This window comes from Physcomitrium patens, chromosome 6, assembly GCF_059467195.1.
Source record: "Physcomitrium patens ecotype Gransden chromosome 6, ASM5946719v1, whole genome shotgun sequence".
NCBI classification, from domain to species: domain Eukaryota; kingdom Viridiplantae; phylum Streptophyta; class Bryopsida; order Funariales; family Funariaceae; genus Physcomitrium; species Physcomitrium patens.
Genome location: NC_143415.1, coordinates 20,283,566 through 20,294,787, shown reverse-complemented (window position 1 = coordinate 20,294,787; position 11,222 = coordinate 20,283,566). Strand labels below are relative to the sequence as shown.

Here is an 11,222-nt window from a genome sequence, read left to right as displayed (position 1 = left end):
AGGAATAGTGATACAAAGGAGGGCGGGAAGGAGGGAGTGAGTGAGTGAATGAGGGTGTGAGAAAGGGAGTTTTGTTTGCCAGTAGTGCCGATGGTCTCATGGGGCAAGAGAGCTCACAGCCATAGAAAAGGTTACAGTAAAGGTACATCTTAGCTGGCTCTGGCCCTCTCTTCTTTCTGTGTGTTTTTTTTTTTTTTTTTTTTTTTTTTTTCTAGTTTTTAGTTTTTTCTTTTCTTTAACTACGTATGACACAGCCTCAGATGCGTGCACGTCAAGGTTAGCTAATTAAGAAAATAAGGGGGCTTTTAACGATTTTATTGGGCCTTCCACCGCAATCTGAGCCTTGGCTCACACAGAATCAAGCTTACCTCCCCGCTTGCCGACTACTCCTTTGGTCATTCCATGGTTTGTGATCTGCCGCCCAATTATGGGAAGCCAACATTCTTCCCTGGAGGATACGTGTGAAGCAGCGAAGGAGCGACAGAAGGTTCTGTGGGCTGCGATTAGGTGCAGTAGGTGACCACGTCGAGCCCCGCGCGCGCGAGATAGGGCCTTGAGAGGTTGCAGAGATCACGTTGCGCTGCACCAGTAGCCCATGTGAGAAGTTGCGAATGCAGCAGGGATTTTCCATGAGCAGGGATGTGTTGCAGTTAAGGTTTGAACTGTGGGTTTTGGCTGTCTGCGCAGTGAGAATTCTGTCATCAGATGAGTTGGTGATAAGCTAGGCTCATTAGTCAACTGCGTCAGCGTGAGGTTTAATCACATGGAGTTAAGGATGGGGTGGCGTTTTTTTAATATTTTCGGGAGGTCGTTCTTTGAGTTATTTGTACTGCCCATATGAGATGTGGAGGCGCTTATGAGAGAAAAAACTGGCCTTAGTCTGCACAAATGTTCAACACGCCGCAGGGAGGGAAAATAAAAAGAAAGTGCGTGGTTGGTCCTGAGGTTTGATTCTGGATGCTTTGAGCTCTTACATGGCACATACATATTGACCAGGTCATTACAATGAGCTGAAAGCGCGTGGAGAAGGGGTTGGTCACTTTAGTGGAGGTCTACAGGTTGAGGCAAGGTTAACGCCGCAGCAGGTTTAGAGGACCGCCACCGCAAGGGCTAGGCTTTCGCCAATTCACATCGTTGCTCTCGAGTGAACCTCCAGATTGATACAGCACTATACGGGCTCACGAGCGGCACTCACAAACAGATATCTGGCTCACACTGCGGGGGAGTAGACGACGTTGCAAGTGAAGAATTCGATACGAAGAGCACGATCCGATGTTTCGCTTTCGGCAGAAGATGTATGACACCTCGTGTAAAAAGTCACTGACTTTTGTTCGAAACGCGCGCGAATTAACACCACTGGTTAAGCTTCGAGCGATGCTGCGGGGCATGAAAGCACGGCGAGAAGTAGAAAAAATCTGATTACGATCATGTGCTTTCTGCAATCACTTCCAGGAAGAAACCTCTCATCAGACAAACTGGATCCATCAAATGATCCGCCCGACACCGGCGGCCACTCCAGCCCCAGTCGGACACGGGCGGGCTCAGGTCAAATCTCAAAGGCGTTCAAGATGGTATCCGCGCTGACACAAACAGGTGGTGCAAGTTCCCGTCAGGATTACCCCGAATCCCAGCGTGCAGAAAATACTGCACCAGGCAAGGGAATTGTAGGTCAGAAGCGGCACCGAAGTAGTCCAACCGCGCAAGAGCTGGTAGGCTATGGTGAAACGTGGAATGAGCAGGCACCAAGTGCTCGCAACATAAAGCAAGAGGTAGGAACCAGTACCGGTGCTCTGAAACGAGAAACGGACGCTGGCTCATATGTGAACGTTACGGATGCTCGGGCGGTGACATGGACTCGAGTACTTGTGGATCCAAAAGCGGAGAGCACCGAGAGACCTGGAACGTACAGCAGGAGTCTAAGTCTTACTCAAGAGATTTTCACAAGCCAAGATTCCTGCAAGATTTCCGACTTAAGCACACCACCGCATTCGTCACCTCTTTCGATTGAAGGTACAATTCACATTATCTTGCTCAAATTGTTGCTAAGTGTATATTCAGTCTAAAGCCTAGATCTGGAACAAGTCACAATTTTTGAATTGCCTCCACTGGTCTCCTAAAGTTCGCAAATTTAAAGCCTGCAAGGTATTCCTTAGTCTCAGAATAGTCTGTTCATTTTGTGCGTCTGAAATGCGCATTGAAATCTGCAAAAGCCGAACGAAAACATGGTGCTCCGTATCGGTTTAATCTGTACGACTCTAAATTTGCATGTTATTGCATAACATGTCCAGTATTGTCCGGGTTGTGTGGGGTTTCGTGCTGGGTGTTGCCTTCATCCTGCAAATTCGCTAGCTGCTTGGAGGAGGATAATGCTCCGTAAAATAGGCAGATGGAGATTAGTTGTTAGGATACCGTGGATGGTGGGACCCTGAGTGCAGGAATCCTCCTGCTAGACGTTATACCTATTTGCGAGCGTTAGGGTGCTGGCCACGGAGGGTTTATGAATGTGAAGTGTACACGACACGAAATCGCGTGCAGTTCAGAGAGCCTCTCGTGGTCGGTGAGATGCGGGGCTCAATGACTGGTTCTCACAACAGTAGCAGCTCCAGCTAGCAAGAGCTAGAATTTTGGCATTTAGATTGTAGGGAAGCATGATGTCAAAGTCAATTGGCAGTCATGGTGAGGTGGTCAATACTTGAATCTCCAAAGTATGTTGTTACAGACGTGCCTCGGCCAAGCGGTGGCAATTTGGAGAAGTTGGATCAAGCAGGGAAAGTGGGCGACGGAAGTAGTCATCAGCAAGAATCTAGTGAGGCCGGGCCATTAGTGACTCAACAAGTACTAGCCCCGCCTCCAAAGAAACGAAGATACCGCGGAGTGAGACAGCGGCCCTGGGGGAAATGGGCGGCGGAGATTCGTGATCCTCAGAAAGCAGCACGAGTATGGCTAGGGACCTTCGACACAGCTGAACAAGCAGCAATGGCTTACGACACTGGTATGATGCGACTTCTGCTGCTCATCGTTGCAGCTAGTCTTAATTGCACACTTTCTTTGCACCATAACAATGCAGTGCTTCGTGTATTTTTGTAACTACGTTGCGTTCCTTGGTGCGTGCAGCCGCAATCAGATTCAGAGGGTTAAGAGCGAAGCTCAATTTCCCCGACGGACTTATATCTCCCGCCTCTTTGGCAGTAGGTATCGCCACTGCTTCGCAACCGGAGTCTTCACCTACCTCAATCCCTGTAACCACCCTTTCCACGTCCACTTCGTTCCTCTCACAATCATCCGGCCGTAGCATCCAATCAATGCCTCGAAGCAGGAACTTACCCAGTATATCATCGGAAGCTAGAACCTCAGTACCTTACCAGTCCCCGTCGGTTCCTCTTCCATCCCATCAGATATCTAGTGGTGCTTCAGCTCAGAATTTGCGTTCGTTGCAAGCGCCTGGAATTTTCGAACCTCTCGCTAGATCTCCAGGTTTAATGCAACTTAGCGGTAGTAATAGTGGCGACAACCAGTCTGGTCGACGTCAGGGCTTGATGTCTTTCCAGCAACCTCAAACCCATCCCCAGTGGCAACGTCTACAACCTGGGAGTTATCAAAGCCTCGTTCCTGTACAGCAACAAAACTCTCAAACGTTGAGGCAAACTCCTGAACTTTCAAGACCTATCTCCAGCTTGCAATATGAAAATTTGTATGGTGAAGGTCCCCATGACCCCATTTTACATTATGAACCGAGTACATCAGGGGTGCCGCAATCATTTTCTGTAGATTTTTGTGGAGCAAATCTGATATCTGATCCTGGAGGACAAGGATTCCCTACAAGCCAGTCCCCAACTGCTTTCATAGATCACCACAGCCCTAGCAGTGCCAGCGTTAGTTCTGCGAATCCAACTCCGTATATAGAATTGTCCTATGATCAGATTTTTGACCAACCTGGGGAGGTGCAATCGACTTTCCCAGACGCAGTTTCTCCGAGTGGGATACTATCGTTGGACAACCCTTTCTCGGATGACACATCTCTGTGTCAAGAATAGGTTTTAGAATTATCAAGTTTTAGAAGCTTGTTGAAATGTATATATATAAATTGTGGTACCCCAATTCTTTTCGTTGGTCAGCAAACGCCTGGAATCCTTTGCTGACGATGATGACGATAACGATAGTTACGTTACATGGAGTGAGTTTAAACTAGCTCGTTCTGAAGATAGCCTGGGAAGAGAAGATCTGCGGCTTCTTTTAGGGCTGACTGCCAACCAGCGTATGAAGGCCCAGCTTTTATCCCCTGGGCTTGTGGATATGTACATAGGGAAACCTCACAAGAGGTATAAATATGATAGACGAGAGCTGCAAAATTGGGACAGCCCACTCTCAATTATGTGAAGTGCCAAAATCCCAGCTTCATGAAGTACAGACCAATTTTTTTAAACTAATACTTGAAAAGACTGTCCGAGTTCCTTAATGGTACACTGGTACTGGTTCTATGTGAGGAATCACTGTGTTTGCAGGCTCTTAATGTTTATGTTCGTTGGGATTCAGGATCTGTACACGTTTTTTGTTTTGTTCTAAATCAGGGATAGATTAGTACTAATGGGACTCAGATTCTCTTCTGTGCTTGAATTATCACTCCATGCCCAACAAATGATGTATGAAGCGCCAAGATTGCCTTTCACAGCCAAATCAGAATCCTGGTTTCAAGCGGTGCAGATGTCTCATGGTCCGATGAGAGGTGGGAAATAATGTTGAATGAGTTAGCTTGCATGCTCTCTATCTGCACTTTCTGAATAGTGAACCAGGGTATGCACAAACTAAGCTGGCATCGCAGCCACCGACAAGCTTCGAAGCTAGGATATTCCGTTGATAAGTTAATTCACGAGGCGCTTTGATTCATAAACAGTTTTCAATGATTGTCTGTGTTGCTTTGATTGGACTTCAAATTGTGTTCAAATCCTATCTTTCTTTATGACAAAATCAGTCTGTGTGTGTTGTACCTTCGCTCCCCCGCACAATCGCACATTACTTGATGGAGAGAGGTGTTTTCAGGGCTTTGTTCTGTTCTGGACAAGAGCATGGTACAAGAAGAAACATGTGGCAGCTGTTCAAACAAAGCGCTTGGCCTAGTACTAATCTACTGGGCTTGTAAATCATGATAAAAGTCCAAGAGCTGAAATTGATAAAGCACGGAATCCCACTGAAACAATACAATTTGGTGAATCACAATCTACATTCGTCATGGATTGTTTGGAAACTTACAGTTTATGAGCTTGGAGGAGGCTTTGTAATATATTTTGTTCACTCTAAGCAATACAACATTCTTTAAAACGCTTTTCATATACCCATCAAATCATATGTCCTCACTTGGAATTTTGTGGTCTGATATTTTCATTTCAAGCATCGTACAAAAACGTTTTAACAGTAACATGGTGGACATCAATAACTTTTGTGCAAAAGGAAATCAATTGACTTTGTCTGTATGTATGTAAGTATGTATGTACATATTTAAAAATTAAAGTTTTCTTGAGTAAAAACATTTGATTACCATTTCTGACACCAATTTTTGTTTTAGTGCAAAACCCTCATTTCTAATAATGTCTCTGGCACCTCCATTAGGCATTACATGAGTTCCTTCATTTCCATCATCTAGACCTCTACACATGACGGAATGAGCAACTTTCAATGCCACCTTGTCATGCTTGTGACGTCTGACTGTAATCATTTGTGCAATAGATGTAGACTCAGAGCCCGTGCAATTTTTTAGGGGCCGGATAATGACCACCCTGAGGTGCTGGCCCTGGTGAAGGTCCATTTCGTTACTACACTCGTCAGAAGCTCTGCTTTACTTATTCCGTTGCGTAACTACGATCTTGAGTGTGACCTGTACATGGATCACTTGTGCAGAGTACTGGTTACTAAGAGGACAGATTGCCATACGATACGAAGCTTGCTGGCGCTTGAAGTCTGGACGAAGTGGTTGTAATTGCGCTTGGAGGATGAAGTCTCCGAGATTTCTGTTCCTCGTTATGGCCGTTCAGCAGCTGGAATCCAAAGTCCCCCTCGCTGGACCAATACTGTAGTCAATTGACTGTGGACCACGACGTAGACCCAATTTACAGAGGAACTCAAGTTGATCATGATAGATTTCGGAGGGAACAATAACCAGTTGGAAGGGGTTAGTTTTTACAGCTCCGTTGCAGTATTTTCGCTCGAAAGAGCTTCATGTAATTGACTGAATGATGTCGAATTTAAGCACATCCAGCTCCATGTGTACTAAGATATACTCAAAGTTAAGTTACAGACAGAACAAGATCGGTTGGAGTGGAAGAAATCAAGGTTAAAAAGTAGTATAACTTGGAATAATATCTCCCAAGCTCAAGCTCAGCATTTTATTGAAACATTTTCGACGATGGGTCGTTACAGAGAAATAACATTCCGGCCTAACATTTGTAGTTGTTTTTAACTGATAAAATATTTATTTATTACACAAGTGCTGTCTTCTACCTGCATATTCTAAGCATCGTTACCATCCTTCTTTCCTCTTTTTGTGGTTATAGGATGCTGAAATGACACTATTTTAGTTTTCTGATCCCTATATCGACAGTTTCCACCTGCGGAAAAACCAATAAAACATAATGTTTTCGTTCCCCTTGTTCGTGACAAACATGAACATAACAGTTGTAGCATCATTCCGGAAAGCGCAAAAATTAAGAGATAAACCACAGCAAGTGTAGTACTTGGTTAACTGTGTCGATGATGAGCAGTTAGGTCGTGGGCTGCAAGGTAGATCGAACGATTTCTGATACGCCCAGATAATAGGAGTATTGTTCTCAGCAGCGCGAGAGAATAACAGACGCATCAGGTGGCAAGTATTTTTGTGCTTGTTGCCCATATTACCTGTATAATATGCAAACACATATCAGAATATACGTCAAATGTGGGCATGATCCAATCTGAAGCCCAGATAGTTGGTGTCACGGAATAGGCAAACAATGACTCGACCCCACACGAGAACTTCGCAATCGACGACTTTTCTCCATACTTGTAAGAAATATTGTAAAATAGAAGTTTGCGATGCAAGAGGAGTTAATAGTGTGCAGGGGCGAAAGTTTTCTCTTGAGACTTCTTCGGTACTGCAGACACACCATTTCTAATCATAAAGCATAATGAATAGCCTGATGTGAATACTTCAACAAATTGGGGTCATTCTACATAAATTTCACACATTTCCTTGCAGAAGGTCAAGGTAGCAGTACAGAGCTTGCTTTGCCCGCACATGCTTCATTCAGGTAAAAACAAGGATAGAATTACCTTCAGCCAGTCTACTCCATTGATCAACGTGGGAATCAGCAAATGCCGCTGGTATGATCGTGGTTGGAGGAGTATGTTTCAGAAGATAACGTCATGAGGATTTCCGTGCCGTTCAAGGTGTGGCACGAGTATTTCTTACGGGCTTCGTGGGCAGTCCTTCCAATGAATGGACCCTTCCACCTACAAGTACAAACATGGTACTTTGTTAGCCCAGGTCTCCTGAGGCCACCAGATTTTAGGAAACTCATTGGCTGCTTGAAAGAATTGGTTGAATATGGAGAAGTCTGTATTAGACACTGCACTTTGGATCCAACAGCAACAGGACAATGTCATCTATTTCTTTGATAGTGGTTGCCATGATAGATTCTACTTAATAAAAAAATGAATAAAGCAACTCAATCGCTGTTGCCCCATTCATCACATCTCTACCCTACAAAATGCAGGAACTGTTTCAGTACTTCACGCATAAAGCCTGATTCTCTACCAGTAAATAGCAGCTCCTGTTGTATCGACCACCACACCTTCCGAAGTCACTGATTTGTTTCTCCACGTCAAGTTTCATGTTTTAGCAACACTCAGTAATCGTGATAAAGACCAGTTTTCTGCAGAACACATGAATACTGTGAGGTTTTTGACGAATTAGTTCGCATGTGGGACCAGTCCTGATCACATTTTTGGGCCGAAATTGGGTTGGAGAAAAAGTCATCTACAGATAACTCTTCAACCTGACTCCGAAGAACTGAATGCTAAGTTATCGCTTGGAAATTATCTCCTGTGTGAACTGAGAATATGAGGCCAATTTTTCAAATTTCTGTATTATCACCCCACACAACATCGACATATGTCTAGTAACCCCTAGTAATAGCTCGAGTGTTTCTTTCTTTGGTAACTCTGTATATGCCTAGCGATTAATATTGCCATAGATGTAATAGTACAACACATAATACTGTCATTAGACCCAAGCATCTTACACACTTACCTCTACAGCTATCCGTGACAATTATAAGTTGGGAATCTCTGTGAATATCACCATATTCAAGATAATGGATCAGTGGGACGTGTGTGTAATTGTGGTTAGGCTAAAAGTCTCGGATTCTCAAAAAGAATAATTGATTATGAATTGTAAATGTCGTGCTGGCGCAACTTCCCGAATGTCAGAAAATCTGTAAAGGAGGTACTGATATTGATGCAATCGAGCAATATCGAGTATGTACCACACATTTTTACAAAGGTACCACGCAACACGTAGACAAAATAAGCTTGTTACAGCACTTTGAAATGTTGTCCCTAAAGCCTCATCCGGATAAAGTTCGTTGCACACCTAATCTCCGACTGATGAGCAGCGGAAGATGGTGCACACTTTTTCGAAGACATGCTAGCCGCCAGCACCTACCTTGCCACAATGAAGCCGAATGGTTCAAATGGTGTCTAACTTGAGTATTTGAGTAGCGATTGTATCTTTCTCACTACCCTTATCGGAAATGGTAAATTGCGTTGTGGATAATTTTATATGTACGGGACCTCAAACTGGTGCTGCTCTACAACTGCAAGTATGATGAGACCAGCACTGCAATTCAAACAGAGCACCAGGACACATGCATAGATTGCAATGTACAGTGGATTGACATAACAGACCACCGTAGAAGAGAGGTACATATTGCCGACAAAGTCCACCCAAGATTTCGATGAAATAATGCTCGTCATCGATTGCAGTAGTCTCTGTGAAGACCTTATTACACGTCCAATAACCTCACTCTGCTCCCTTACATCAGCGCAAGGCTATATCTGTGTCAGAGCCTAAAACTTGAACAAATCATCCACAATTCCACAAGTGATGTCCGCAACAAAGACTTACCTCAGCTTCAGAATACCTCCAAAACCCGGGAACGAATTTGCACCACTCAGAATGCTGACAGTCTTTTGTCCACATTTCTGAATTTTAACCACGATTTCTAAACATATTCCGCTACATTTTCATGTACCACTACTTGTGACTTTACTTTGTCACTTAATTGTCAACAGATCATTGGCTTGTATTCTCGCAAGGTTACATTGACATGCAGCCTTTGATGATTTCCAGCAAGGTCATGCCCAAACTCAAGATATTGCACTTGTTGAGTACCTTGAATGGAGATGAAGCAACAGTCACGGACAACCAACCGTTGTCATTTCTCCAGTTCATGGATCATCGACACCTGTTGATTACGCTTGCAATTACATCTTGTCTCTATACTCCCTTGAGACAAGTCACCAACCAGACAGTTTTTACATTATGAGATCCAGCAATATATAATTGTGACATCGGAAACAGTATGCTTGCCGATGGTGGGTTGTGACGAATCGTAGGCTATGTCAATCAACCCAGTAGCCTCCTTCACGACATTGAGAAACACGAGTCTGGTTTCCATGCCTTTAATCAGGACTAAATTTTGACAACCCATTGTCTGCTACTTTACCATGCTAATTGTCCACGGGCAGGATGTTGCTGCTCCTGGTATTGCAGTGTATAATGCTCGGCCAACAATGCTCCAATGTGCAAGTATTCAAGCCATGTGGAGCACAGGCAATGGAGAAATCCATAGAGACGTGAAGATCGGTTCCCAACCTCATCACTTCACAGCAACAGTCCACGCCATCGAGGTCACAAGCAAGGTGCGCGTTAAGAATCTTCGGTGCAGATTAAGAATCTAATTCGTGTCCCATACGATGGAAATTTACAGCGAAAACTGTATTACACGGCGAAAACTGCATCTCTCTCTCCATGAAGATGCTCCCAAGCACTTTCTATTTTAGCCACACTCTTAATAAAAATTGGAAAATATGGCTACTTGGGTATTAAACGGAATCCGAATTGTGGGGTACAGTGACAACTGTAGCGCGAGGAATAGTGGGAGTGAATGGCGATGGTGGATAACAAACCTCGATTAGGATTACTGTTGGGGATCTTAGCTGCCACTTTTGCGAAGCAGCAGCCAAACCCTAAAACCATCTTAACCACAACATCCGTATCACTTATACTTTGTTTATTATAGATATTAAATTAGAAGTATGTTTGTATTGATTTATATATACCTCTAATTTAATTGTTTTTGCATATATAAATATGTAATGGTGTATACGTTTAATATATCTATGTGAGATATTTGTTTTAAAAGCTATACTATTTTTATATTGTATTAAATTTATAAATAGTTTTGAATATTATAGTTCTATTTAGGTGCTTCATTACATTACTATTTCTTTGAAAAGCCTCTCCAAATTTTAGAAAATTAAATTTAAAACATATAATTCACTTTTAAAATGAGATTTATTTATTTTTTATCCAAAATAAGCTTAAATACATTATACTTGTAATTTATTTAAAAAAAAATCACTTTAAATAATTAGCTTTAAAGAAATCTAATTTTATAATAAAAATAATCATATTATTTTCTAAAAATAAATTTATATAATTTTAATTTTTTTTAATAGTAATTATAGAAATAGTAATTTTATATATGATTACTTCTTTGATATTTTTTCAAAATTTTCTATCATTATTATACATAAATAATTAATTTACATTAATTTTACTTGGATTAAGAAAATAATGAAGATTTTAATTATATCTATTTACAATATTTACAATTTTGTTTTGTAAAACTATGAATGTCACAAATAAAAAAATTAATTGTTATATATTAATCCAACATCATATTGTTCAAAATAAATAAATACAAGTAAAAATAGTTACAAATAAACAAAATGCTTTTTTTTTTTCTTTTTTTTTTTTTTTTTTTTTTTTTTAATGCAAAATGTAAATCAGATGGCATTATGATCCTTATCAATATGTTGGAGAATTAATTTGAACTACATTTATTTTAATTTTAATTTTTTTTGGTATTTTTTACTTTTGTTAGTTTTGTATATTCAAAGAATATTGG

At 41.9% G+C, this 11,222-nt stretch overlaps 2 protein-coding genes and 1 long non-coding RNA gene across 6 annotated transcripts; 2 read left to right on the top strand and 1 right to left on the bottom strand.

Moving 5' to 3' along the window:
• Nucleotides 1–310: 310 nt before the first annotated feature.
• Nucleotides 311–4,456, top strand: LOC112284010 (uncharacterized). Of its 2 annotated transcripts, none has more exons than XM_024523457.3 (4): nt 311–597; nt 997–2,010; nt 2,720–2,992; nt 3,115–4,456. In XM_024523457.3, the coding sequence occupies exons 2-4, from the start codon at nt 1,428–1,430 to the stop codon at nt 4,032–4,034; spliced, it is 1,776 nt and encodes a 591-aa protein (XP_024379225.1). In that variant the 5' UTR covers nt 311–597; nt 997–1,427; the 3' UTR covers nt 4,035–4,456. The 2 variants fall into 2 exon arrangements, with proteins under 2 accessions (XP_024379225.1, XP_024379224.1); XM_024523456.3 differs by having other exon boundaries at nt 311–655.
• Nucleotides 4,457–6,349: 1,893 nt separating this feature from the next.
• LOC149989205 (uncharacterized) lies at nt 6,350–9,452 on the bottom strand. Of its 3 annotated transcripts, none has more exons than XR_016503479.1 (3): nt 9,155–9,452; nt 7,300–7,901; nt 6,350–6,885 (listed from the first exon to the last, which is right to left on the bottom strand). XR_016503479.1 is itself a non-coding variant. In XM_090251533.1 (3 exons), exons 1-3 carry the CDS (start codon nt 7,134–7,136, stop codon nt 6,581–6,583), a joined length of 285 nt encoding a protein of 94 aa, XP_090107659.1. In that variant the 5' UTR covers nt 7,137–7,236; the 3' UTR covers nt 6,350–6,580. The 3 variants fall into 3 exon arrangements, 2 of the variants coding, with proteins under 2 accessions (XP_090107659.1, XP_090107658.1); XM_090251533.1 differs by lacking the exons at nt 7,300–7,901; nt 9,155–9,452 and adding an exon at nt 7,031–7,236 and having other exon boundaries at nt 6,350–6,599; nt 6,726–6,885; XM_090251532.1 differs by lacking the exons at nt 7,300–7,901; nt 9,155–9,452 and adding an exon at nt 7,031–7,236.
• Nucleotides 9,453–9,477: 25 nt separating this feature from the next.
• On the top strand, nt 9,478–10,594 carry LOC149989204 (uncharacterized). The gene is made up of 2 exons (XR_016503480.1): nt 9,478–9,951; nt 10,164–10,594. It is a non-coding gene; the product is annotated as an uncharacterized LOC149989204 (long non-coding RNA).
• Nucleotides 10,595–11,222: the final 628 nt, after the last annotated feature.

Coding starts and splice junctions, on each gene's coding strand:
- LOC112284010 (XM_024523457.3), top strand. CDS start 1,428: ATGTGCTTTCTGCAATCACTTCCAGGAAGAAACCTCTCATCAGACAAA. Junction 2,011..2,719: donor GTCACCTCTTTCGATTGAAG/GTACAATTCACA, acceptor ATGTTGTTACAG/ACGTGCCTCGGCCAAGCGGT. Junction 2,993..3,114: donor AGCAATGGCTTACGACACTG/GTATGATGCGAC, acceptor TGGTGCGTGCAG/CCGCAATCAGATTCAGAGGG.
- LOC149989205 (XM_090251532.1), bottom strand. CDS start 7,136: ATGGTGTGTCTGCAGTACCGAAGAAGTCTCAAGAGAAAACTTTCGCCC. Junction 6,886..7,030: donor TTTTACAATATTTCTTACAA/GTATGGAGAAAA, acceptor CATATTATACAG/GTAATATGGGCAACAAGCAC.